General features: G+C 37.5%; 1 protein-coding gene across 4 annotated transcripts in view; it reads left to right on the plus strand.

Moving 5' to 3' along the window:
- Positions 1-27,795, plus strand: part of NCKAP5 (NCK associated protein 5) — a 969,870-nt gene that overhangs the window by 494,923 nt on the left and 447,152 nt on the right. For all 4 annotated transcript variants that reach the window (XM_047870291.1, XM_047870290.1, XM_047870289.1 and 1 more), the window contains one exon: positions 17,545-17,678. In XM_047870291.1, the coding sequence (XP_047726247.1) occupies positions 17,545-17,678 (134 nt within the window). The remainder of the gene's footprint in view (positions 1-17,544; positions 17,679-27,795) is intronic.

Genomic DNA, 27,795 nt, shown 5'->3' on the forward strand with positions numbered 1-27,795 from the left:
TTCGGGGTAGAAGGGTAAAGATGTAACTAGGAAGATAAGGGTTAGTTTTCCAAGGTTTGATTGTACAGATATTTTGGCCCCCAATTCCCTATCTCTGGTGATAAGAATGCCTTACTTCCTCATTCCTATAGGAAGGGCACCTCTCACATGGGGATTTAATGACCTGTTGCAGGGAAGAGGGGAGGTCGGAGTGACCTTTTTGCCTCTGACAGTTTCTCAAACTCTTTAGCTTAAGATATTCAGTATAGCAGGGTGCCATATTTTGGAGTAAGGGGTCCTAAACCCCATCACCATAATTATGACTAAGTTCATGGGTATATAACATGTGGGAGTTGAAAGGGACCATATCATTTTAAAAGGAGGTCCCAAGAGGGTAATTGTATTTCCCAAAGTTGCACAGCCATCTAATAGAAGAACTGAAAAGATAATAACCCAGACTACCAGCCTCATGCTTACTCCACCCACTGGAATCATGATGGTGAAAATCAGGACACTTAAGATGATGAAAAATGTGGGAAATGGAGCAATGTATAACTTTTCAATTTTTTTCAGCTGTATGATAATATAATCAAAACTGTGTTACATTATATTGTGGATATAGTATTGCTGTTTTATTTTTCACTTATAGCTCCAATTGATAAATAATACAGATCATTGACTATAAGCAAAGGACAGATTTATTTTCTCTCTTTGTATAGGATACCACAATTTCTTATAATTTGTTCCAACATGCCTTTACAAACCATATCAATATTGAGATGCCAAGACTTCATTTTATTGTGCTTCTCCGTATAACCCACCCTGGAAATAGTCCTTCCATAAAGCTCACATCTGTATTCCTTTGCTAAGTAAAAAAAAAAACATATTCATATGCATAATTTTTGCCTAAGAAAGTTTAATCTTATGGAGTGACTCACCTGTGGCACTTTTCTTTTAGAGCTCCTGTCTAGCTTGAGGACATTTTTAAGATCCTCCTAAGTGCCAATCTGTCTTCTTTACCCTTGAAATTTCCTCCTCTTTCCCCCTACTCTCTTATTCATTTCTCTCACTCACTATTTCTCCCCCTTCTCAGTTTTTTTTTTAAACCAAGCTCTGTATATTTTTTTTGTTGTTGTTAGAATAAAAGCTTTGTCTCTCTTGGGCGATGTTATCAGCACTGCGGATGTATACTGCGCTGCTTCTATCCTAGCATCTCAAAATCTGATTCTGATTCTTCTGTTACAGCCAACAGTGTGGGCTTTAAAAAAATCAATTCTTAGGTTCCTTATCTGTTTCTCTGCTTCTGGGATAACTGAATCTTTCATAACTAATGGAGATATCGAATTCAGAGAACCTTATGGGGAAAATATATTGCAATTTGTGTAAAAAGCAAAAATGAGGCTGCAATTAGATGTAATAACTGTAGCTTAATTCAGACCCCATTTTACATTGGCTTGCTAGAAATTGGTTAATATAGAGTTTTTTCCATTAGAAATGAGTTTTCATGTAAATATAACATTTTGATTTTGTTGCTGATACGTGTTTGGTTTATGGACTTGTGAAGATAAAAATCACTTGCCAATTTTAGGTTTTCAATAGGTAGCAAGAGAATTAGAATGGTTATTTGGGGTCTTTGTATAATCTTAAAATGTGTCAGTATACATTAGATGTTAATTGGTGAACACATGGCAGTATCTGTGACTGTCTGGCCACCATTTAATAAGCAAACCTAAGCACATCTTGAAGTTCTGAATTTATTATTGAGTCTTAATACCACGCTTTGTGTTTGTATTACTGAATCAAATGTACCTATCTTTCCTAATAGTCTAGTTTAAAATCTCCATTGTGTAACATGTGACTTGTTTGCCAGATTCTGCATTTCTTGAATGAGTTCATATATTTTTTTTCATCAATACCCAAGAATATCATAATCCCTATGACCTTCTCTAATGACCTCTTTTCATTTCTTACTTTAGATCCTTTTATTAGATTATTTTTAATGTTTTTTTTTTTAATTTTTGACAGAGACAGAGACAGAGACAGAGACAGAGACAGAGACAGAGACAGAGTGCGAGCAGAAGAGGGGTAGAGAGAGAGGGAGACAGAGAATCCGAAGCAGGCTCCAGGGTCTGAGCTGTCAGCACAGATCCCAACACAGGGCTCAAACCCACAAACTACGAAATCATGACCTGAGCCACAGTCGGATGCTTAACCCTACGGCTCCCCAATCCTTTTACTATTTAAGAGTAGTAGTATTTTTCCCATGATTCTTTGATCATAAAATGTTTGACAAGAATATTATAACTTGGACACAGTTTAGGAAATCTTTTGAAATGTACACATATAGTGAATACCTTTCTACATATCATTATGTATCTCTTTTAATGTTGTCTACGTAGAATACCTCTGGATGAGTTGATGCCCCATGTCACTCACTATTCAGGACTTACACAGAGTACCTGGAGCATATGTGGGAGACACCTTTCTTGTTAGAGCAGGTGTTTCACCTGACACATGACCATTATGATGTTGCTAGAATTTTCATAGCAAGTAAAGAAAATTCTTCTTTCTTCTCCAAATTCTTTGAATTTTCTATAACTAACTTTGCTAGTAGCATACTAGCTAGTAGCTAGAATTACCAAATATAATTAGGCCTAAGATAGAGGTATTTATTGACTTTCTATATTTGAAATCCAGTGTTAATATCTTAGTATTAACCCCTGAAGTTTTGGCACCCTACAGATCAAGCCATCTGTTTAAAATCATACTAGGTAGTGGGATTAAAAAATAATGTTTTTTAGAGATGTCTAAACACAGCATTTTCCGCATTCTAGATGATATCTGTGATTAATCTTTCAGTTCTTACATTAAAATGTATTAAAGTTTGATCCACTCAAACACATTTTGAACATTTTAAAAATAGTCTATAACTACAATATTTATTTAATATGTAGTGATTCTTAAAAACTAAAATTTTTATGGAATTTATCAAAAGTAACTATACTACATTAGATGAAAAAGTTATATAATTCTAGTTAGTCATATCTTATTTTTATATGAGAGTTTCAAGTTTTTATAGTGCTTTACTGTACATTATTTTGCTCATTCCTCCCAGTGATCCTATGAAATTGGCTTGGACAATTTTACTCTCTCTAGTATGCAGAGGAAACTAGCTTAAAACATTTAACTTTTAAGTGGCTTGTCCAAAACTGTGTGAGTAGCAAATGCAGTCTAAACTAGAAGCTGGTAGCATTCACCATTTTCTATTTAAATATTTTCTCATTCTGTTATTTAGACTCTTAATTCATTTTTCTCCTACACAGTAGTCAGGTGATAATTGCAAATTCTTTACCAGATCCTATTACTCACTTGATTGCAATGAATTACTGTTTTACTCAGGATGCGATCGTATATCCTTAATACAATCTTCATGGTCCCCCATGGCCCATGCGTTGCTCTCTGTACCTCTATCGTATGCCATTCCCATCCCCTTGCTCAGCAGGCTCCAGGCATACTGGACTACTCTTCCTTCTTCACATGTGTGACTGAAGACCCTTCCCAGCAAGAGTGCTGGTCCCTTCTCTTTACTTGGTGACTCCTAGTCATCACAGAGGTCTCATTTTAAATATTAATTCCTCAGAGAAGCCTTCCTGTAAGCCACCAAACTATCATTTGCTCTTGTCATCTTTCAGCAAACCCTTAATTATCCATCAGTTTATGCTGATAATATTCACCTGTGTGATAATTCATGTAGCACCTGCCCTCTTCACTGTGTGTAAATAGGCTGCTGTCAGGAACCTTTTCTATTCAACTTCTTGCTGGTCTCCTGGTCTGGTCCAGTGTCTAGCACCCTGTAACTTCTCAGTAAACATTTGTGATCTGAGTGGAATGAATAGATCCATGTGGGTTTTGCTCAAATACATGTGGGTACATAGCTCTTTTTTTATGTTTATTAGAATATATAGATTTTTATCCATTTCCTGGGAACATGCAGATAAAAATGGCTTTTCAATACTTGAAACAATTTAAGCAAGTCTAACAAAATTATCAGGAGAGAAGTTTAAGAAAATGGAATGGATTATCTAGGGAAATTGTGGAGTTTTCTTCCCTGGGGGCTTAATCGGAGGATAGTAATTAAGTTTGAGGAAGTTTAAGGTCTCTGTTAAGCCCTTACATGAAATAGAGATGAGATCTCTACCTCTATGACCTAGAACAAGATCACTGGTATGCATAATACACTTTTCTTTTTGTTTGTATGTTTGATTCTTTGTCAAAGGCCCAACTCTTTGCTTGTGCCCAAATAGGGAAAGGACTTTGGAATTTTGCTTTTGATTCAGATTTATTTTTCTCAACTGTGATACACAGTCAGATTCATTATAACACAAACCTTGCATTCCTAAAACTCAATGCACATGGCTTGTGGGAAAAATGGAAGTAGGACACAAGAGTCAAAAACTTGGTCAGTAACACATTAAAAAAAAAAAGACAGAAATCTAATAAAAATGACAGCTAAGTTTTACGTGTGTTAAATGGTTAAGAAATACATAAATACTACAATAAATATGCTACTTCACCTTGAAAAAAGACAGGCAGTTGGCTTGTGGAAGGGGTCATTGGAAGGGCAGGCTCCAGCTTGTGAGTTATTGTTAAATGGTGGCAGGAAGGCTGCCTGAAATCAGAGGGCAAGTTGTGCCACCAGATATGGGTGGGGTGGCTCGTAATGGGCACACTAAATGAGGGCCCATCTGTCTTAGATATGTATGATTTGTGTTCTTTCTACACTAGGTTCAGCAGGCTGCAGTTTTCTGTGTTCACTTCATGTTTCTTGTGAATGACATCAGGCATAAGCAAATGTGAGATTTGGGTCATGCTCACATTGTCCCCTAACAGAGCCATTACCTTAAAACACATTTATGCTTTTAAAATAAGTGTTAAGAGGTGGTCCAGATGGTGTTGTAGGAAGATCCTAAACTACCCTCCTCCAACAGATACACTGAATTTACAACTACATATGGAAAAGTTCTCTCTGAAAACCATCTGAACATCTCTTTCGCATCAGATGGGAAAAGTCCTTTTCTCATTCAGGAGGGTAGGAGAGGCTGAGATCCAGTCTCACTGTAAACCATCCCCAGCTCAGCCACTTGCAGTTGGGAGGGAATTCACAAATCCAGGGTCTCTCCTTAAGGAGTGAAGGGTTTGTAGCTTATATCAGGCACTCTAACTCTTAAGACCAATACTTGAGAGATGAGCCCCTAAAACATCTGCTTTGAAGACTCCTGGGGCTTGCCTCCATGAGACCCAAAGGCTTTATAGTGAACTAAGAAACAGCTCTTAAAAGGCTCATGCACACACTGGCTCACCCCAGGGTCTGGCTCAGGAGTAGCAGTTTGAAAAGCATCCAACTATATATATGTGAAGGAGTTTCATTTGCTAATCTTAAAGCATCCATTGAAGGGGCACGTGCCTTTTGGCATTCTCTCCAGGGATGGAGGCACGGACAGATGCCATCCTTAGACTCTGCCTCTGCCTCACTAATGCCACTATGCTGCAGTGACATTATCTCCCAAGAGGGAAGCTTTTACACATATCTGCTTCCCTGGTCTTTTACACATATCTGGTTCCCTGGTTTCTTTACATCTGATACCCTGGTGATTGTGGCTGCTACCAGAGGACCCACTGAGCAAATGGATCTGGAGACCAAAGTGGCTTGTGTTCCTGAAAACCATGGGAAACCATTGGAGAGACAGTTCTTGACAAATTACCACCCCCAACCGTCACTGTACATGAACTGAAACACAGCAGTCTTTGCAAGGAGGTGTATTTGTGTGTCTGGGAGCTTGGGTCTAAGGTGCAAGCCCCTGGTCTGCCACCCCGCTAGAGGCCTAAAGAAGTGCTCTTAGGGACTACATCCCAAGTGTGGGTGACATGTCCAAAGTAGGGATGCTTAGGGTTAGAAGAGAATAAAACTGGGATCAGAATGCTGGGAAATGTTAACCAGTAAAGACCGGACACAGGAAGAAGAACAGAAAATGAAGCTGAGGGCCAGAAAATGAAATGAGGGCCCAAAGGTACTTAGGCATGATCTTGCATCAAAAAGAATAAAATACTTAGGAATAAATTTAATTAAGGAGGTAGAAAACCTGTCTATCAAAAACTGTAAGACCTTAATGAAAGAAAGAAGACACAAATAAATGGAAAGATATTCTGTGCTTGTGTATTAGAAGAATTAATATTGTTAAAATGTCCATACTACCCAAAGCAATCTACAGATTTAATGCAATCCCTATCAAAATTCCAGTGACATTTTTACAGAAATAGAAAAAAAAACCCTAAAATTTGTCTGGAACCACAAAAGAGCTTGAATAGTGAAAGCAGTCATGAGAAAGAAAAACAAGGCTGGAGACATCACGCTTCTTGACCTCAAACTATATTACAAAGATATCATAATTAAAACAGTATTGTATTGGCATAAAAACCAAACACAAAAATCATTGGGACAGATCAGAGAGCCAGAAATAAATCCATGATTATACAGTCAATTAATTTACAGCAAAGGGGACAAGAATACACAATATGAAAAGGGCAGTCTCTTCAATAAATGGTGTTGGGAACACTGCCTGACCACCTGCAAAAGAATGAGACTATAATAGTATTTTACACTACATGCAAAATTTAACTTAAAATGGATTAAAAACTTGAATGTAAGACCCAAAACCATAAAACCCCTGAAAGGAAAAGTGGGCAGTAAGCTACTTGACATTGGTCTTGGTTTTGATTTTTTAGATCTGACTCCAAAAACAAAAGTAAACAAATGAGATCAAACAGAAATAAGCTTCTGTATAGCAAAGGAAACCACCAATAAAATTAAAAGGCCACCTATTGAATGTGAGAATGTATTTTCAAATCATATAGCCCATCAGGGTTAATATTCAAAATACATAAAAAACTATAATAAATAGCAAAAAAAATATGATTTAAAAATGGGCAGAGGATCTGAATAGATATTTTTCCAAAGAAGACAAGCAGATGGCCAACAGACACATAATCACCTCACACCTGTTAGAATGGTTGTTATCAAAATCAAAGCAAAACAAAAAATAAGAAGCATTGGTGAGGATGTGGAGAAAAGGGAACCCTTGTGCACAGTTGGTGGGAATGTGAATTGGTGCAGCCACTATGGAAAACTGTATGGAAAATCCCGAAACAATTAAAAAGTAGAAGTATCATATGATCCAGCAATCTCAACTTCTGGATATTTATCTGAAGAAAATGAAAACATTAATTAAAAAAATATATGCCCCCTATGTTTGTTGCAGCATTATTTACAATAGCCAAGGTATGAAAACAACCTAAGTGTCCAGGATGGATAGATGAATAAAGAAGATGTGGTACACACACACACACACACACACACACACACACACACACACACACAATGGATTACTACCCAGCCACACACACACAAAAGGATTCTTGCCATTTGCAACAACATGGCTAGACCTTGAAGGCACTAAGCTAAGTAAAATAAGTCAGACTGAGAGAAAAACAAATACCATTTATACTCACTCATATACGGAATGTAAAAACAAAACCAACCTCAGCCACAAGGGAAACCAAACTGATAGATTCAGGGAACAGACTGGCAGTTGTCAGAGGGTAGGAGGGATGGGGGTTGGGCAAAAGAGGTGAAGGGTGTCAAAAAGTACAAACTTATAAGTCATGGGGTGTGTAATAGCATAGCAATTATAGTTAATAATACTATATTGCATGTTTGAAAGTTGCTAAGTGGATAAATCTTAAATGGCCTCATCACAAGAGAATAAAAAGAAAAACTTTGTAACTATGCATTATGATGGAGGATCACTACACTTCTTGTGGTGATTATTTTTCAATGTATACAAACATTGAATCATTACGTTGTACATCTGAAACTAATATGTAATATGTCAAATATAAAAATGAATAAAGGATAGGGGCACGTGGGTGGCTCAGTTGGTTAAGCATCTCACTTCACCTCAGGTCATGATCTCGCTTTGTGGGTTCAAGCCCCGTGATGAGCTCTGTGCTGACAGCTCAGAGCCTGGAGCCTGTTTCAGATCCTGTGTCTCCTGCCCTCTCTGCCCCTTCTCTGCTTGTGTTCTCTCTCCCTCTCTCTCAAAAATAAATGTTAAAAATTTTTAAAAATAAATACATAAAGGATTAAAAGATTAAAAAAATAAATGTTAGAGCAGAACTGACTATCCCAAGGGGAAAAAAAGTTGGGGTTTGGAGGGAATCTTGTGGTCAGAAAAAAATACTTGGTTCTAGTCCCAGAGCTATCATTTCTAACAGTGGAACCCTGAGCAAGCACCTTCCATCTCTTTATATAATTTTATTTATCTTTAAATGGCATTGATAACTATTGACGTTGTCAAGTTGTCCTGAGGACTAGATGAACCAATGAAGGAGGAAAATTTTGTAAATTGTAAAGTTTTCTCCAAACTCAAAATTTTTCTCATAGAACTTATTTCATAGGTAGAAGCATCAACTGAAGAGGAACATGGAGTTGAAAGTTTACCCACTCAGAGTCAGTTTTTGCTGAGAAAACTATGCAAACCTGCCTTTTGAATGAAAGTAAAGTCCATGACTCTAAACAGAATGAATAATGTATGGCTGGCAAAGTGTCTGTGAACATATGTGTCACATCACTTAGACTTAGCCCGTGGGCCAGTGTTTGTGTTCCTGCTGTAGCTATTTAGGTACAATGGTAAGAAAAGCCAAGGAGGAGAAAGGGAAGAGGTGAACTTGCTAAATGCAACTGGGAGAAATACAAAAGTGATCTTCAGTGAGTTTTGAAAAACAAACTCAGAGCTTTTTTTAAGATGGCTTCTTACAGCCAGCCCAGCCCATAGGTTCGATGGAAAGAGACATGCCATAGAAATTTGGCCGCATCCAATACTGTAACCCAGATTTCTGTGATACTGTTTTTTACTAACTGCTCTTCAGTACCTAGCAGCACCATATAAATAACACTCAACTATTCTGCGTCTCTCACTCCCGAAAACCTAGGGGAAGATCTAGAGCAAACCTAGGGGAAAATCAAAATTACTTTGGGGACAGATCAGTTTATATCCAGGATACAACTATTAAAAAAAATCTGTCCAGTCTATTGACACATTCTACTGTTATTTTTATCCATGTTTTATAATTTGGGTAAAATTTTTTTCCCCTATATTTAGAAAGTAGATGTGGCTTAGAGTCAAGCTTTGATGGTTTAATTGAAATACACACCATTTAAAGGGAATATATTTTAGTAAACAACTTTTGCCTCATTAGTCCTAGAATTCCCTAGAACTTTCACTGTTTTGTAAGGCTATCATTTCCTTTTATTTGAAAAGGCATTAACAAATTGAACAGAAAAAGTTATTCATATGGAAAATGCGCTCTCTTTTTAGGTTTTGGGGATTCATCAATATGACAATGTGTGAATCTATGTAACATTCTTTACTTGTGAAAGAAGAAGGGATACTGTCTTCTCTGCTAAAATTCACCTTTTTTATAGGATGTGCTTTTTAACTATTTAACATATACCATTTGTTTTGTTTTGGGAACCAAAGCACAGTCTTGCAAATTCTATAATATAGGTAACTTATCCATGTTCCTTTTGGTCCAATGAGTTTATACAGAGAGGAGTGTTGATTATGTATAATAACAGAGTAGATTTTATTTTCATATTTTTATTGTGGTGAAATATATGTAATAAAATATAAATATATTTATATTGAGGGCACTTGTTGGATGAGCACTGGGTGTTATATGGAAACCAATTTGACAGTAAATTGTATTTGTATTTGTATTTATTTTTAAAAATATTTATTTATTTTTGAGAGAGAGGCAGAGTGTGAGTGGGGGGGGGCAGACAGAAAGAGAGGGAGACACAGAATCAGAAGCAGGCTCCAGGCTCCAAGCTGTCAGCACAGAGCCCGATGCGGGGCTCGAACTCACAAACCCCGAGATCATGACCTGAGCTGAAGTTGGCTGTTCAACTGACTGAGCCACCCAGGCGCCCCTGACCTGACAGTTTGTTATATTAAAAAAATAAAACATAAATAAGGAAATAAGAAATAGTGAAATAAATACTAAAATAAATAAATGATAAAATGCATGTAATATAAACTTTGCCATTCTTTTTCTCTGTAGGTTTGACTTTAGTTAGCATGTTTTTCTTTTTAAACCATGTTTTTCTCCTTTGCCAAAGATGCAGGAACATGACAGAAAAAAGATTTGAGTTTGATTTTACTTTTCCTGAATCTGACAGAAGTAACTGATTTTGTGGAGATTAAAAATTGACCACCAACGAGATCGAGACAGAAGTTACAGGCCTGACTTAGCTAAGCGCCAGTTCAAGAATCAATAAGCAAAACATTTCCAGTATGCTAAGTACAAAAATACATATGCACATTAGATGTAGTCCTAATCTTAAACAGATGTTTATATAGGTGGAGAATCATAGATAAATGCACATGAAAAATAATAATAGAAGAAAGTAAGTAAGAGCGTACAGGGTGGTAAAGTGTGTAGGTGGTGTGGAAATCAGGGAAGGGAGACACACTTGATGTGGGGAAGTTCCAGAGAGGTGGCTCAAAGCTGAACCTGGAAGCTATCTTAATTTTGAATACAGAGACCTGAAAGGACTTGTTGCCCTCCCAGGAGGAAGGGCGTGGTCAAAAATATACAGGAAAGGGAATGCGCAAATATTTTTAGAAGACCTTGATTTATTTCCAGATCATACTCTAATGCTTCTTTCATGATCCTCAGGAGAACTTTTCCCCCATGAATTAGAGCTAGAGAAAGTCCACCTTTCCTATCACTCCTGGTGAATATGGCTGGTGCAGTGAATTGCATTTTATCCTGGGTAATCTATAGTTCAGAGTCACCTTGTCCTATTTGGAGCCTGCAGTCTCTGCTTCCCTTCTCCCCTGAAACAATGTAGGTCCCTCAAAGTCAGGCATTGAGTCGTTCTTTGTTTTTTATCAGAAGATAATCTATTCTGCATGCAAAATACTTAATTTAGTAGAAACCATAGCCATAATAGAATGACATGCTAAAAAAAAAAAAAGGAGTTCTAGTAACAAAACTAAAACAAAAACAAAAAGACATTAGCATGGGTGAATCAGTAACATCAGGAGGATCTGAGTTTGCATACTTTTTACCAGTTCTGTGACTGTTTTTTTTTTCTTTCCAATTTTTTATTTAAATTCTAGTTAGTTAACATATAGAATAGTATTGGTTTCAGTCATACAATTTACTGATTCATCACTTATACATATAACACCCAGTGCTCATTACAAGTGCCCTCCTTAATGTCCATCACCCATTTAGCCCATTCCCCCACCCACCTCCCTCCATCAACCCTCAGTTTGTTCTTTATCATTAAGTCTCTTGTGGTTTGTTTCCCTCTCTCCTCTTCCCTCCCACTTCCCATATGTTCATCTGTTTTGTCTTTTTTTAATTCCACATATGAGTGAAATCATACAGTATTTGTCTTATACCGATTGACTTCATTTTGCTTAGCATAATATACTATAGCTCCAACCACATCATTGCAAATGGCAAGATTTCTTTTTTTTGTGAGAGAGTAACATTTCATCGTTTGTGTGTGTGTGTGTGTGTGTGTGTGTGTGTGTGTGTATACACCACATATTCTTTAGGCACTCATCAGTCAGGGGACACTTGGGCTCTTTCCATCATTTGACTAGTGTTGATAATGCTGCTATAAACATTGGGATGCATGAATCCTTTAAATCTGTAATTTTGTATCCTGTGGGTAAATACCTAGTAGTGAAATTGCTAGGTCATAGGGTAGTTCTATTTTTAAGTTTGTGAGGAACCTCCATACTGTTTTCCAGAGTGGCTGTACCAGTTTGCATTCCCACCAACAGTGTAAGAGGGTTCCCCTTTTCCAGCATCCTCGCCAACATCTGTTGTTTCCTGAGTTGTTAATTTTAGCCATCCTGATAGGTGTGAGGTGGTATCTCATGGGGGTTTTGATCTCAATTTCTCTGATGATGAATGGTGTTGAATATTTTTTCAACTGTCTATTAGCCAGCCAATGTCTTTTTTGGAAAAATGTCTTTTCATGCCTTCTGCCCATTTCTTAACTGGGTTATTTGGTTTTTTTGAGTGTTGAGTTTTAGAAGTTCTTTATATATTTTGCATACTAACCCTCTATCAGATATGTCATTTGCAAATATCTTCTCCCATTCCATAGGCTGCCTTTTAGTTTTATTGATTGTTTCCTTTGTTGTGCAGAAGCTTATCTTGATATATTGCCAATAGTTCATTTTTGTTTTGTTTCCCTTGCCTCTGGGGACCTATCTAGTAAGAAGTTGTTCCTGCCAAGGTCAAAGAGGTTGCTGCATATCTTCTCCTCTAGGATTTTGGTGGTTTCCTGTCTCACATTAAGTCTTTCATCCATCTTGAATTTCCTCTTGTGTATGGTATAAGAAAATGGTCTAATTTCATTCTTCTGGACAGATCAAAACCACTGTTTCCTGTCCAGTTTTCCCAATGCTATTTGTTGAAGAAAGTGTCTTTTTTCCATTGGATATTCTTTCCTGCTTTGTTAAAGATTAGTTGATCATGTAGTTGTGGGTTCATTTCTGGGTTTTCTGTTCTGTTCCATTGATCTAAGTATCTGTTTTTGTGTCAGTACCATACTGTGTTGGTGACAACAGTTTTGTTACATAAGTCCTGAATCATGATGCTTCCAGCTTCACTTCCCCCCCACCTCCCCTCAGGATTGCTTTTGGCTCTTCAGGTCTTTTGTGGTTCCATACAAATTTTAGAATTGTTTATTCTAGCTCTTGAAAAATGCTGGTGGTATTTTAATAAGGATTGCATTAAATAGGTCTAATGCTTTGGTTAGTATAGAGATTTTAACATTTGTTCCTCCAAGCCATCTGCATGGAGTTTTTTCCCATTTCTTTTTGTCCTATTCAATTTCTTTCATAACTATTCTGTTGTGTTCAGAGTATAGATCTTTTACCTCTTTGGTTAGGTTTATTCATAAGTATCTTACTGTTATTGGTGCAATTGTAAATGGGATTGATTCCTTAATTTCTTTTCCTGCCATTTTACTACTGGTGTATAGAAATGCAACAGATTTCTGTTCATTGATATATATTTTCCAAGTTTGCTAAATTCATGCATCAGTTCTAGCAATTTTTTAGAACCTTTCAGGTTTTCTATTTAGTGTATCATATCATCTACAAATTGTGAAAGTTTGACTTCTTCCTTGCTGATTTAGATGACTTTTATTTCTTTCTGTTGTCTGAGAGCTAAGGCTAAAGCTTCCAGTATTATGTTAAATAGTAATGGTGAGAATGGACATTCCTGTCTTATCCCTCACTATAGAGGAAAAACTCTCAGTTTTTTCCCATTGAGGATGATATTAGTTGTGGGTCTTTTATATATGGCTTTTACAATGTTGAAATATGTTCCATCTATACCTGCTTTGTAGAAGGTTTTTATCAAGAATGGATGCTTTCAAATGCTATCACATGGCTTTTCTTCATCTATTGACAGGATCATATGTTTCTTATCCTTTCTTTTATTAATGTGGTGTATCACATTGATTGATTTGCAAATATTGAACCAGCCCTGCAGCCCATGGATAAATCCTACTTGATGGTGGTGAATAATTCTTTTAATGTTCTGTTGGATTCTATTTGCTAGTATCTTGTTGAGAATTTTTGTATCCATGCTCATTGGGGATATTGGCCTATAATCCTCATTTTTAGTGGGGTCTTTTTCTGGTTTTGGAATCAAGGTAATACTGGCCTCTAAGAATGAGTTTGGAAGTTTACCTTACATTTCTGTTTTTTGGAACAGTTTGAGAAGAATAGGTATTAACTCTTCTTTAAATGTCTGGTAGGATTCCCTTGGGAAGCCATCTGGCCCTGGACTTCATTGGGAGATTTTTTATTACTGCTTCAATTTCTTTGCAGCTTATGGGTCTGTTCAAATTTTCTATTTCTTCCTGTTTCAGTTTGGTAGTTTGTATGTTTTTAGGAATTTTTCCATTTTTCTCCGATTTCCCAGTTTGTTGGCATATAATTTTTCATAGTATTGTCTTATAATTGTTTATGTTTCTATGGTATTGGTTGTGATATCTCCTCTTTCATTCATGATTTTATCTTTTTGGGTCCTTTCTATTTTCTTTTGGTTAAGTCTGACTAGGAAATTTTATTAATTCTTTTGAAGAACCAGTTCTTAGTTGTTTTTCTTTTCTGTATCATTTTCCCCCCTATATAATTTATTTCTGCTCTAATCTTTATTATTTGCCTTCTTCTGCTGGATTTAACATTTATTTGCTGTTTCTTGTCTAGCTCCTTAAAGTGTAAGTTTAGGTTGTATATTTGAGAACTTTTCTTGCTTCTTGATGTAGCCATGCATTGCAGTATACTTCCCTCTTAGGACTGTCTTTGCTGCATCCCAAAGGTTTTCGGACTGTCATGCTTTCATTTTCATTTGCTTCCATGTATTTTTTAAATTTATTCTTTAATTTCCTGGTTAACCTATTCATTCTTTAGTAAGATGTTCTTTAATTTCCATGCATTTGTGGTCTTTCAAAATGTTTTCTTGTGTTTGACTTCAAGTTTCATAGTGTTGTGGTCTGAAAACATGCATGGTGTGGTCTTGATCTTTTTGTACTTGTTGAGGACTGATTTATGACCTGTATGTGATTTATTCTGGAGAATGTTTCATGTGAATTCAAAAAGAATGTTTATTCTGCTGCTTTAGGATCTGTTAAGTCCATCTAGTCCATTGTGTCATTCAAAGCTTTTGTTTACTTGTTGATTTTCTGTTTAGATGAGTGTTCCCCCGTTTTGCCCATCCTTGTAATTGCATCCATTCGGTTTTGCATCTCAGTTATAGCATTTTTTAAATTCAGTGTGACTAGTTTTTCATTCTTCTATCTCTCTATTAAGGGGTTCTCTACTGTCATCTATGCTTTCCTCAAGCCCAGTTAGTATATTTATGATTATTATTTTAAATTCTGGTTCAGACATCGTATTTTTTTTTCTGTATAATTAAATTCCTGACTGTGACCACTTACCGTTCTTTCTTTTCAGGTGACTTCCCCCATCTTGTCATTTTGTCCGGGTCACTGTTTTTGAATGTGTGTGATTGTTAGGAAAACCTATTGTATTTATGTCCCTGAACATAATGCCTATATTAAGAAGAGGTACCATATCCAGCCCCCTAAAAAAGGAAACTAGATCCTAGGTGTGTTTTGGTTTGAGGGTTTAAAGAAGCTAGGTCCCAACAAACAAACAAACAAAAACACCAGGAAGCTAGATCCTATTTCTCCTAGAGCTGAAGCTTTACAGCTCCCTCTGAGCAGTAGACTTGGTGCATGGGAAGGTTTTGTGCTGGTCTAGGGGTGGGGCCTGCTGTACTGATTCTCAGGAGGACTTGAACTGGTGGAGATGCCCCTGCAGGGCCCGGGGGGTGGGGCTTGGTGTAAGTGGTTCCAACCTATAAGGAATGTTGCTGTTTAGCTCACTGAGTTTCATCAGTGCATTGGGCATGGGGCAAAATGGCATCATCCCACTCTGTCATCCCCAGGTGGACAACTGTCCACCACTCTTCAAGAAGCCCTCAAAAAGAGCAAACAGTCAACTCTCTTGTGTCCCTGGCTTCTGCCAGATCCCTGCCTTTACCCTGTCTGTACCTGAGATGTCTGCCTGCCAGTACATCTGTGTTTTATCACAGGTGTGTGGTTGGGTTTAAGAACTTCAAGTTTTAGAGATTCCCAGAGTTCGGACCTGCACTGATCCTCTGGGGGAGGGTCTCACTGCACTGTGGCCAGTGCTGGTTTGTCTCAGAAATCGGTTACACGATTGGGCAGTGGTTCAGAGTTTATGGTAAAGTGCAACAAAAAGCCGGCACCAAAGTTTGCAGCTCTCACCCAGTGTCTTTGTTCCTATGCTAGAAAACAGGGCAGCATGTTGGTGCTGTCAATTCTTTTGCTCCCTCAGAGGCCGTGTCTCCATTCCCAAATGTATCCAAGCAGGAGAACTGTTTCTCTGCCTGTGACCCAGGGGAGCCTCAGACCACACTGCCCACTTCTGGGTCTCCACCTTCCTTCCCCACCAGAGTACCACCAAGCCCACCAGGCACAACCCTGGCAATGGTGCGGACCTGCAAATCTGTGCTCCAGATGCTGTGCTCTGCTCCTTATAAAAACTTGTAGTAGTCATCCTCTCCCCTTTTCCCAGCCAGCGGTTTTGAGGAAGAGTTTTTCTTGTGAAGTCCCCTGTGCGTGCTTTCATTCTTTCTCTCTCTTTCTCTTTCACTTCTCTCTCTCTCTGATCAGTGCTCCCTCCCCATCACAGCACCCACAGTTCTTTTCTCCCCCTAATCAACTGTCTGCAGCTCCTATTTTCCATGTTGTGGCCATTTTTCTACCTCTAGTTGTGCAGTTTTGTTTTCTCAGTCCTCAGGTTGATTTTTTGGGTGTTCAAAACGATTTGATATTCATCTAGCTGTGTTCAAGGGCTGAGGCAAGATTAGGGTTCCCCTACTCTTTTGCCAACTTGACTCCTTGTTTTTGGAATGAGTTTTTGCTGCACCATCTATTTGGAGTCACCTAGTCCTTTGAAACCCTGAGTCCCATTTGTGAATGGGCTAGTTTTCTGGGATAATAATAAAGTGAGTGGTTTACCCTATTTTTATCTGTGAAAACCTAATTAGAGAAATAAAAACAAATTATTTAACCTTATTCTCATCAACTCCATGGCCTAATTAAGTTGAAATTGCAGGTCATTGTATAAAAATTAGTTATGTTTCACGGCGCCTGGGTGGCTCAGTTGCTTTAGCATCCCACTCTTGATTTCAACTCAGGTCATGATCTCACATTTCATGAGTTAGGGCCCACATTGGGCTCCACCCTGTCAGTGTAGAGCCCACTTGTGATTTTCTCTCTCCCCCTGTCTCTGGCACTGCCCCTACCCCCGCTTATTCTCTCTCTCTCTCTCTCTCTCTCTCTCTCCCTCCCTCCCTCCCTCCCTCCCTCAAAAATAAATAAATAAACTTAAAAAAAATTTAAATAGTTAAGATGGTAAATTTTAAAAAGTCAGTTATGTTTCTTTAAAAGCATATACCAGACATTGAAGGTATGAAATAATTCTGAACAGCCTACTAATGATCTTACTCATCACTACTTGAATTACAACATATTTGATAGCATTATTGGGTCATAGATCTTCATATCTGCACAAGAAGCCACTTGGTTTAGTGAAAATTATTCAAGCATTAGAGACAAATCAGGCAGGATTGATAACTGTTACCTTCTGGTTTTTATGACAAATTACTTAGATGTCTCTGATCCTTAGTTTTCTTATCTGTAATAGGAGGTTAATAATAGAACCTACTTGATGGGGTTGTAATGAGGATGAAATTAATTTATATATAAAGTCCAACTTAGCGGTTGGTAACTGACAGCTCTTACTAATTATTTTTTCTCATAGTAATTAAGAAACACCTTCTAAAAAGTCATTCCCTTTGTGCCTTTTATAGCATGAGAAGCTGATGCATGAATTGGAAGAGGAGAGACACTTACGTCTTCAGAGTGAGAAGCGGTTGCAGGAGGTGACACTGGAGTCTGAGCGCAACCGAGTTCAGATGCGTGGTCTGCAGCAACAATTCTCTAGGTACGCCTCTGAACTGAGCCTCTTGATTCTGGAGGTGCATCTCTTCCTGCACCAATAGCACTTGTGCTTGAGTTTTCATTGTGAAAGCTTCTCTTGAATTTGAGAAGCTAATTTCCTAAGAGCTTAGACCTTCTTTTCTGGCCCAGCCATCAGATAGTATTGGAGCTGATTGGCTGAGACTTGATATTTGCACCTCACATAGTCTTGACTTTATTGGATCTGGTTGTCTTTTCTTTTCTCATGGCTTTCCAAGGGATCTTCCAGGAAGAAGTAGTTTCTGTGTGGCCTGTAGGAATGCCCTGTGAAAGATCAACCAGGAGGATGAAAGTTTACCAGTTATTATAATTCTATTTTAAAGTGGACAGAGAATGTGAATCTAATTGTTCAGGAAGCACTTACTCAGTACTTAAAGGAAACATTTACCAATGGTTAAAAAAATCTAAGTCAATGTGTTTCTTTCCTTTAAAAAGACGTAACTTGAATTTGGAAGGAGGCTTCTGATTAGATTTAATTCCTGAACAGTCAGAATCTTTCAGCTACCAATTATAGTTACTATGGGACCAGTTGAAGGTTCAATCTATTATTTAAAGTCTGTTCAATTCCATGGAAAAAACACAGACTTGGGCAGTTCCCATCCTGGGACCTGATAAGGGAACTCTGTGAAAGACGATTTATTTTCATTTCTGTATTTCACTTCACCATTTGCAAAATCAGGGAATTAATTTTGCGTTATTTTTTTCTCTTTCTTGAGGTTATCCCAGGCAGAATCAAGTTTGAGAAGTTGCCTTAAAACTTTTCCGATCAATCTATGTGGATCATCTGTTTAATTTCCTATTGGGATTTGGATGTGATCAGTGATAGATGATTTGGCTTCCTCATTATGAAGCTTTTATAATGATAGTTTAAGCTTTGAATGCATTGCAGGGAGAAACCAAAGTTGAGCCTACAGATGATTTATTTCATCGTGATGAATACCATGAATGTTTGTGACTTTGGTTTAGAGACTTCTTAGGGGAGCAGGTTAGAAAGGATGGGTGACTCCTCTGTATTCTGAGTCATAATTTAACATCCCATTCCACTCTCTGAGCCCATGATAATACACAGGTGCTGTAGAAATGCACCAATCAATAGTTTAACAAATGTTTGTCCCACTCCTCATAAGCTATTACTTACACAACCTTGTGCTCAATTTTTCATTTGGTTTGATGGCAGCTCTCACTTTATGTCTCCCAACTTGAAATAATAGATCCAGCCCCCACTTTTGAAGCAACTCTAAAACAAGCACTGCTTTGTAATACTTGCCATTTTAATGATATAGGAAAGGAGGAGGTAGATTGCCCTACCCTTCTTGCACTGTCTAATTGAGATGTCTCTGTGTTCAAGCTATTGATTTACAGAGCCGGAGACATATGGCACAGTAAATTATTTTCATATGATACCAGGTCATCTGCTGTAAATCAGATGACACCCATACAGATTTGAGTTGCACCAGAGCCAAGGCTACATCCTAAGCTGAAAGAGAAGATAATTATATGTCGAACAAATAGTGATTGGTTCTACACTCCACATTTTCCACCACTATATTCAGTTTCCTAATGTAAAGCATCATTGGAACTGAAAAGTTCAAGTCCAATTACAGCCAAAGAACTAATGTAATTCAGCAATAGATGGGGGAAAAAAAAGCATATATCGCAGGTAGGATAGTTAGGCAATAATTTAAGTAGAACCACTGAACCGTTTTTGATGGCCTTTCACATCTTAAACTGTGGTTTATGAGATATTTCTAGTTATGTTTACTTGAACAGTCTTGTTGCTATAACTTAGGTCTTTGTAAAATTCTCTGTATTATAGAACATTTGTATAGCTCATCACCTTTGGATGTGGTCAGCATCTAAATGCCCATATGTATATGGATAATTTTCTCCTTCTTCTCCCTGGGTTAATGAGTTTATTTTGTACATCATGCTGTCTGAGATGTAGATTTACTTTGAGTGTATTTATGGGATGAGTTTACTTTGAAAATAATGCTAGTAACTCACCTTTTCAAAAGACACAAAGTAGCTTACAGTAAAAGGTAGTTTTACAATAAGACTAATAAAATAATAATAGAAAATAAAAGCTATAAAAGGATAATGTGGCAAGTTATCATTCTTACATGGCCTGACATGTTTTCTGACAGTGAGCATTTGATTTACCTCTAACATTCCTTGTGGACAACATCAAAAGGAATGTATAACAGCATATGTAATCGTTATCTCCTAGACAAAGGCTGCCACTCCTCAGGGAGAGAGACATTATCTCTGGTAACAAACTCATACCAGAACACATCCCTCGGCCCCTTCAGAGATGGCACCGGAGGATATAATAGACAGTGGTCCAAAATGGTTCAGAGGAGGATTAATTCTTAGAAGTACTGCTACTTCTGTAATCTCACTTATGTCTACAAAGTTAAGGAATTTATGAAGTTCACAGTATGTGAAATAGGAATGCTGGGTTCATATCTAAATGATAATGAGTAAAATAGAACTCCAGTGCTCACGGTTCTCAAGTCAGGCACTGTACTGCAAGTTCACGGCAACATCTAAATATACATGTGTTGTATCTTTTTAGTCCTTTTTTATTAACCTGGAGCACAGAGACATGAGATGTTGAGGACTGGGTGGAGCTACGAGAAGTATTTTCCTCGTATAGTTGATGGTGTTGTCACTATGGGGCCATCTGAACAGTAGTAAAGGAGGTACTGAGTCTCAGATTCAAGATGAGGTGAGGCATTGGAGAGGAAAGCAGATAGTGAAGTTAGAAGCTGGGACAATTAAGTGTATGTATGAGGTAGAGTTCAGGCATCAGAATGAGCACTGCAGCATAATTAGTCCAGGGCTTGATTTTATGCAGTTTCAGTGAGGTGATACGGTGGCTTAAAGCTACCAGGCAAACCTGAACATTGTAATTATCTGGGGTAATGAGTAAGGAGATCACTTAGGCCATAAACATCTGTAAAAACATTTGCATGAGTAATTCTCTTTTTATGTGGCCACCAAATCTTCACTTATAATCCCCCCACCCTTTTCCTCTTGACCTCTGATTAGGGTATAATGATCAACAGTGGTCCAAAATTTGGGTAATAAAAAAAGGGAGAGAGATGTGACCATAGATTACATAATCAGCTCTAAGCTCATAAATCATAAATTGCCTGTACTGAGGATGATTTGGGAAGCCATAACAAGCTTGATTCTGACCATTACATCCTTTAATATAAATATGGAGAATAGAAAAGGTGTTTCCAAATTAAACCGTTGCCATAGATGAAGGAACATTTCAATAGGGTGGTGCTTAGAGACAGGTGGCTTCTTTGTCTTGCTATTTGGTGATATAAATCAAAGATGCCTTCCAAATGTCATAATGATTATTTGACCTGTCATCTGTGTGGTATACATGGCTGGGCACATTTTATGTGGGATTAGCTTTGTGCCCACCCTTCTATAATTGGGTAGCCGTCTCTACCCTCCCTTTAACTGTTCTATTGAAGTGTGCATCTCTAGGCAGCTGAGGTAATAATGCTGTGAGTGAGGCTATGTCACTGCTTTCCCTCCTATGTAAAGATGATTAGTGTTGGAACCCCCAGCGTCATTACCTTGAGTGAATGAGGTGGTTGTGCATCCCTTAGATTCACCTAGAGAAGCACTTAAGGAACACTCTCTCCAACCAGGTGGGTAAAATAACAATGATTTAAAAAAAAAAAACAGATTTGTGGAGAAATCAGCAATACAGAGTTCTGATATCATGTCACCCATGCATGATTTACACCTGTATTTGAGTTGGTTCCTTTGGAAGCAGTACAGTCAATGTGTGGATTATTGCTGAAAGCTGTTGCTCTTATCAGACAATCAACCATTTTTATTGTGTGTATAATAAAATAGAACACAGTATGTATCCTCACAAAATGTAGACTCCACATGGAAACGACTTATGTATGTAAATGAACAAAAAAACCCCACATATATAGCGTAGCTGTAAATAAAGGGAACTTTTATCCAAATTCAAGACAGCCAAACTTGATATTTGTTAATGGCATGTTATCATGCAAAAGCATGAATCAAGCCAGGTGAAATAAATGAGTGATTGCCTAGTGCTACTAGCAATAATAATACACATGGTTATCATATGACAGCTCTGTGCTGCAGTATATTTGAAGCTTTAAATTAGAATCAACCTGGTAGACTCACCACCACGAAGACATATTTCATAAACTATCTACTGTTAGCAACCCATATCGCACTCATAGCATCATTAGGAATTAGTTAGTGCTTCTCCACAGCCTTGAAATGTTCCCCGTGTGTGTGTGTGTGTGTGCACATGCAAGTGCTTGTATGTGCATATTTACACCATGCAGTGTAAGTTTAAGTAAAGGGAACAATTAAGCTTTGTCACCCATAATAGGCAAGGGTAGTTAAAAATCACCCAAATGGAGTCCAAGCTTTCACTCTCTACCTCCAGGATTTCTTTTCACCTGTTCTGACCTTCTCTCCCTGCACAGTTATCTGCTGCCTTGAAGCTATTTCTTTGCTTACTGTAACTGGGATTTCTTCTATCACAGTTGATTGCTATGCTTAAGTGCAGTCGGCTGCATGCTGAACTTGAAGGAGACGTAAATTGAGATGGTTTTACTACTTAACTCGTTCACTGGTTGCTGTTCACATTATCGGCTCTCAGAAACTTTATGGAATCCTAGGGTTCATTTTCTGCTGCCCATTTGGAAGCTGTAGGCACCTGGCATAGAAGTGTGTGTTGAAGAGGATAATATGCCCTTAAATGTTCTACCCACGTATTCCCTTCTGCCTCTGTATCTGTCTGGTGCATTAAAAGAACATTTTCTCTACATCTTTAGAAGGAGTAAAACATAACAAGATGAGAAAAGCTGTCAATTGACCTTAGGACAATCGATAGCACAGAGCTCTTCTGCCCCTTTTCTATATTTGTTCCCATCTCAGACCTTTGTCAACTTTAACCTATCACAGGGGCTGGTTCTCCTGAGCGTCTTGTTCCTCCTGATGAATATAGAGGGAAATTTTCTGTTGATTTGGAGTTGCTATTTCCACGCTATAAGCAATATTTCTAGCTAAGACTTTTCATAAGAATGGAGGTCTCTCATCTCCTTTGAGAAAATCTACCAGAAGTTTAAAATGAGAAGGCAGTGCTGGTTAAATGATAAATTTTCTTCAAATCACACAGATGGAAGAAAGATTTTTAAATAGCATCTTTTAAAATGCCTCATTCACATAGTATGGATCATGTTTTAATGTAAGAAGTTTATATCTTAGCGATCTAGTGTTTAAGCTCTTGCTTCAGCAAAGCAGAGGGAGACTAAAACCAACTATAAGAGAATGGCTGGGGGGAGGGGGAATGGGGAAGACCATTTTCAGCTCCCTGAGCAACAGCTAACTTAATAATAAGCATTTCTTAATTCCTTTGTATTTCTGTTTCTGCATAAGGCATGATGACATTGTCAAATGTTTCCTAAATTCTTAATAGAGGTATACGTTGTTGAGTAGAAAACTTAGAAGTTATATTGTGTGTTATTTATCTCTAGTAGTGAAAATAGTATTAACACAGACTATAGTTTCGGTTTTATTTCACAGAGCAACATCTTATTAAATGGGCTTTCTAGGATGTGGTTCTAGCTCCATTTCTTTTTTAAAAAATTTTTTTAAATGTTTATTTATTTTTTGAGAGAGACAGAGCACGAATGGGAGAGGGGCAGACAGAGGGGGAGACAGAATCCAAAGCTGGCTCCAGGCTCTGAGCTGTCAGCACAGAGCCTGATGGGAGGCTTGAACTCACAATCTGCGAAATCATGACCTGAGCCAAAGTCAGACACTTAATGGACTGAGCCACCCAGGTTCCCCTCTAGCTTCACCTCTAGCTAACTTAATCACTTTGGTTAAGTAATTCGACCTTTTTAGAACTCAGTTTGTTCATTTGTAAAGTGAAAGAGTTGAATTGCTTATAGTTTTATAATGCTTCTTACAGTTTTTAAAAGACAGTGAATTTAAACTATACTTAAACTGAAATGTATTACTTGAGTGAAGTTGTAACCAGACCTTCTTGAAGTTCTAACCACCAGGCTTTTGTGTTGGGAACCTGGAGTGAACTATCTTGCTCTCTACAGTATGATCCTTGTGTAGCTCGGTGGGGGAGGGGGAGACGGTGGGCTTTCACCAGGTCTATTTTGGTTACTTGACTCTGGAGACATCAAGATTAGAAAGCTGCCGTGCCCAGATGAAATATTTCTGTTGAGGACAGACAAAATTGAATACTCAGAAACCTGACTGGCAAAAGGAAGCTACAATCCTCTGCAGTGGACATAACCATTATTGCTCTCGGCTCTGATGTTGTCTGCATTAGGATTTATTTGAACTGGCTCAGAAAAAGCCTGAACAGAAAGAACTTTATGACACCCAGAATTGTTTTCACTTTTAAACAATTTCTCTGAAGAAATAGCCATCAGTAAAAACGAACAACCAACAAAACAAACAAAAACGGTGATTTAGTTTCTCTTCTAAACTTTTTTTTTTTAATTACCCATCGCACTCTTACTGTGTTACTGTCCCCACCCCAACCTATTTTTTTTTCTTCTAAGAAAATACAGGATATAGAATCCATTTTATTTTAAAATTGTAAACTATGTTGATTCTTACTGTCAATAATAAATACTTTTTTTGGTCAGGTCTACAGAAAATCCATTTTGTAGGTGTACAGTTTGATCAGTTTTGACAAACATACACCATCATATAACTACCGCTGCCATCAAAATATAGCATATTTTCCTGCCCTTGAAAAGTTTCTTTATTTCAGTTTCTTGTCCATTCCAATTCCATACGCCAAATGTATGAACAATGACTGATCTCCCTCCCTATAGTTTTGCCTTTTCCAGAAAATCATACAACTTAATTTATCAAGTGTTTCACTTTCTGTGTCTGGTTTCTTCCACCTAGTGTGTCTTTTGATATGCATCCTTGTTGTTGCATGTGTCAGTAGTTCATTCCCTTTTATTGCTTAGTAATATTCCATTGTAAAAAAAAGTACCTATTTGTTTATCCATGCAGCTACTCATGGGTTTCTTCCAGTTTTAGGAGTATAAAGTTGCTATAAACTTGCAACTTTCATGCTCTAGTTTCATTGTTTTCCATTTCTCTTGGGTATATAACTAAGAATCGGATTACAAACTCATGTAGGAAATATATGTTTAACTTTACAAGAAACAGCCAAACTTTTTCCAAAGTAGCTGTGCAATTTTGCATTCTCACTAACAAAGATTAGGAGTTATTCCATGTTAACAAATGCATCTGGAAAACCAAAACCCAGATACAGAAAACCACACAAGAAATACCTGGCTTATTCAGTTATTTTAAGGTGAACACTTGTAACCAACATCAAGTCAAGAAAGAAAACTCTGCTAGCCCCCCAGAGGGCCCTAGGGGCCTCTTCCCAATTTCAACCTTCATCTTCCCCCCACTAAATAACTAATATCTTGGTTTTAGAGCAATAACCTCCTGGTGTTTTGAATAGTGTTATCACTTAATGTGCATCCCCAGACACTTTAGTTTAGTCTTGGTTGTTTGTTATAAAACTGGTTATATATTTTAGGTTTCTTTTAATGAATAGCTTGCCTTCCATCACTTGATTTTCTTTCAGATATCTACTGAAGAACCTGGAGCATTTGACCTACACAGTTTATCAGTTTAAATTAAATTAGTTGTTTTCTATTCTTGGGGCAATTGAACATGTTTCTCTGTCCTCCATATTTTCTGCAAATTGGCATCTGTTTCTATACTTTGCTGCTAGTAATGATCTAAATAAGGAGTTCAGGGTTGTTGCCTAAGGAGTGGAGATCTTTTCTCATATCCCCATATATTTCTTACACTACAACCAATAACCTTTTCCATAATAGGCATTCAATAAACATTTGTTGGTTGAAGAATGAATGAATGAATGAATGAATGAATATAAGAATGAATGAATATCTTCACTTAAACAGAAAGATGCAGCCAGAATTGCACTATGTACGACTAAGGTTAACCATGGAAGAATTTTAAAGGTAGTGTGTTTATGATAGAAATTTGCTTCCAAGAGCAGTTGTAGAATGGCCTTCCCTGTGAATCTGTAAAATTTTGATAATAGTCATCATTCTTAGAGTCATAAACCATGATGGCCGGGGAGGATGAAGACCCGATTTTCCATTCCTGAGCTTCTATGATAGAGTACTCACCTATAAAAGATGAGTTGCCTTTTCTCAGAATATTCTTCGCAGAATTCCTGTCTGCAGGGCACTAAATGGAATTTGGTGCATTAAAAGTTTACTTCCCATAGGGCAAAGTTTACTTTCAGAGAGTGTTTTATGACCCTCAGATAACATTTATACGAGTGTTTCTATGGTAGCGTATGGGGCAAATGCAATGGCAGCAATCTGAGGAGTGAGGATTATTTTCTGATTACCTTTTTCGTCCATAAGCAGTGCCTTTAATGAATGGTATCCCCACAGAGTGTGTCTCTGAGTGCTGGCTGTAAACACTTGGAACTCTTCTTTGGGATCCTTGATATAATTTGTGAAAAATTATTCAGTTAACATGGTTCTTGTTTATAAATATGTACATCTGCTGTTAACGAACAGCCTGGAGCTTTTAGGAATGTTCTGAGAATAAAACAGAGAATTAGCTGTGCTGAAGCTGTGGGCTTCTGACAAAAGAAACATGTTGTGGTTTTCATTAAATTGTGTTTCAGGGGGCGCCTGGGTGGCTCAGTCGGTTAAGCGACCGACTTCGGCTCAGGTCATGATCTTGCGGTCCATGGGTTCGAGCCGCGCGTTGGGTTCTGTGCTGACAGCTCAGAGCCCGGAGCCTGTTTCAGATTCTGTGTCTCCCTCTCTCTGCCCCTCCCCCGTTCATGCTCTGTCTCTCTCTGCCTCAAAAATAAATAAACGTTAAAAAAATTAAAAAAAAAATTGTGTTTCAGAATTCTTTGTATTTTTCTTCTGACTGAAGGTTTTCACCTTTCATTTGGAGTAGTAGCAAGTGACAGGATATATTTTCACAAAGTACAAAGATGAGTTTCTTTTGCCATGTTTAATGTAGTTTTTGCAACATTTCAAACTTCTCTTTTATAATAAGCATTTTTATTATTATTGATAGCAACATAGTCACAAATATCATGTTTTATACTTCTTTTATTTTTCAATGTTTCCAAAACCATCCCTTACATTATTTCATTCAGTTTTCACTTTAACCTTTGGCATTGTAAGCAAAGGCACATTGTGATATCATAATTTTAATAAATAACACTATTACAACTTTACCAAAATGAAGTGACTTGTCCACAGTCACATGGCTAGGTGGATCTCAGTCTAGACCCCAGGACTTCTGGCATCTGGACAAATATTGTCTATTTCCTCGTTAATTCATTTTGTAGTTTATGATCATTGATAGAAAAATGAAGATACTAAAAATATTAGAAACAATTGTGTTTCATGTAGATTTCAGCCTTGATCGTATATGTAGACATTCTGCCACTGACCAGGTTTCTTAGACTTATCATCAGTTGACTGAGATTGTACCCAAAGAAACTTGGGCCCCAGTGATTAATGAAATTCTATTAAATTAAAAGGAGATCTTGGTAGCCACTGTTTTCCCATTTCAGAGTCCATAAAGAAGTTTCTGTAGTTGTCTCTCTTTAGTGCGTATCCCTTTTATAGCCTCTACTTTCTTAGTATATTTCTGTACAGCATCATCAAACCAGCTGGACTGATGATGAAAATGGTACCTTCAGACATCTAGCCTACCACCAAAATACAATTATATTTATTACATGAACTGTGTAGTCGTTGAATTTAGCTGAGATGACCCAGATTTCCCCTTGGCTCTGGACTTGGACAGTATGTATTTAGCTAATAAAACCCAGTTCCAAATTCACTTTCTCTCTGATGTTTTTTTTTTAATTCCACTTTCCTCAATTATTATACATATTGTAAATACATTAAGTATATATTTTTTCTTGCTAACGGTTTTGGACCTCAATATAGTATATTCCCCCAGTAGAGTGTAAACTTCTTATAGCTTTTGACTGA

This window comes from Prionailurus viverrinus, chromosome C1 (genome assembly GCF_022837055.1).
Source record: "Prionailurus viverrinus isolate Anna chromosome C1, UM_Priviv_1.0, whole genome shotgun sequence".
Lineage (NCBI taxonomy): Eukaryota > Metazoa > Chordata > Mammalia > Carnivora > Felidae > Prionailurus > Prionailurus viverrinus.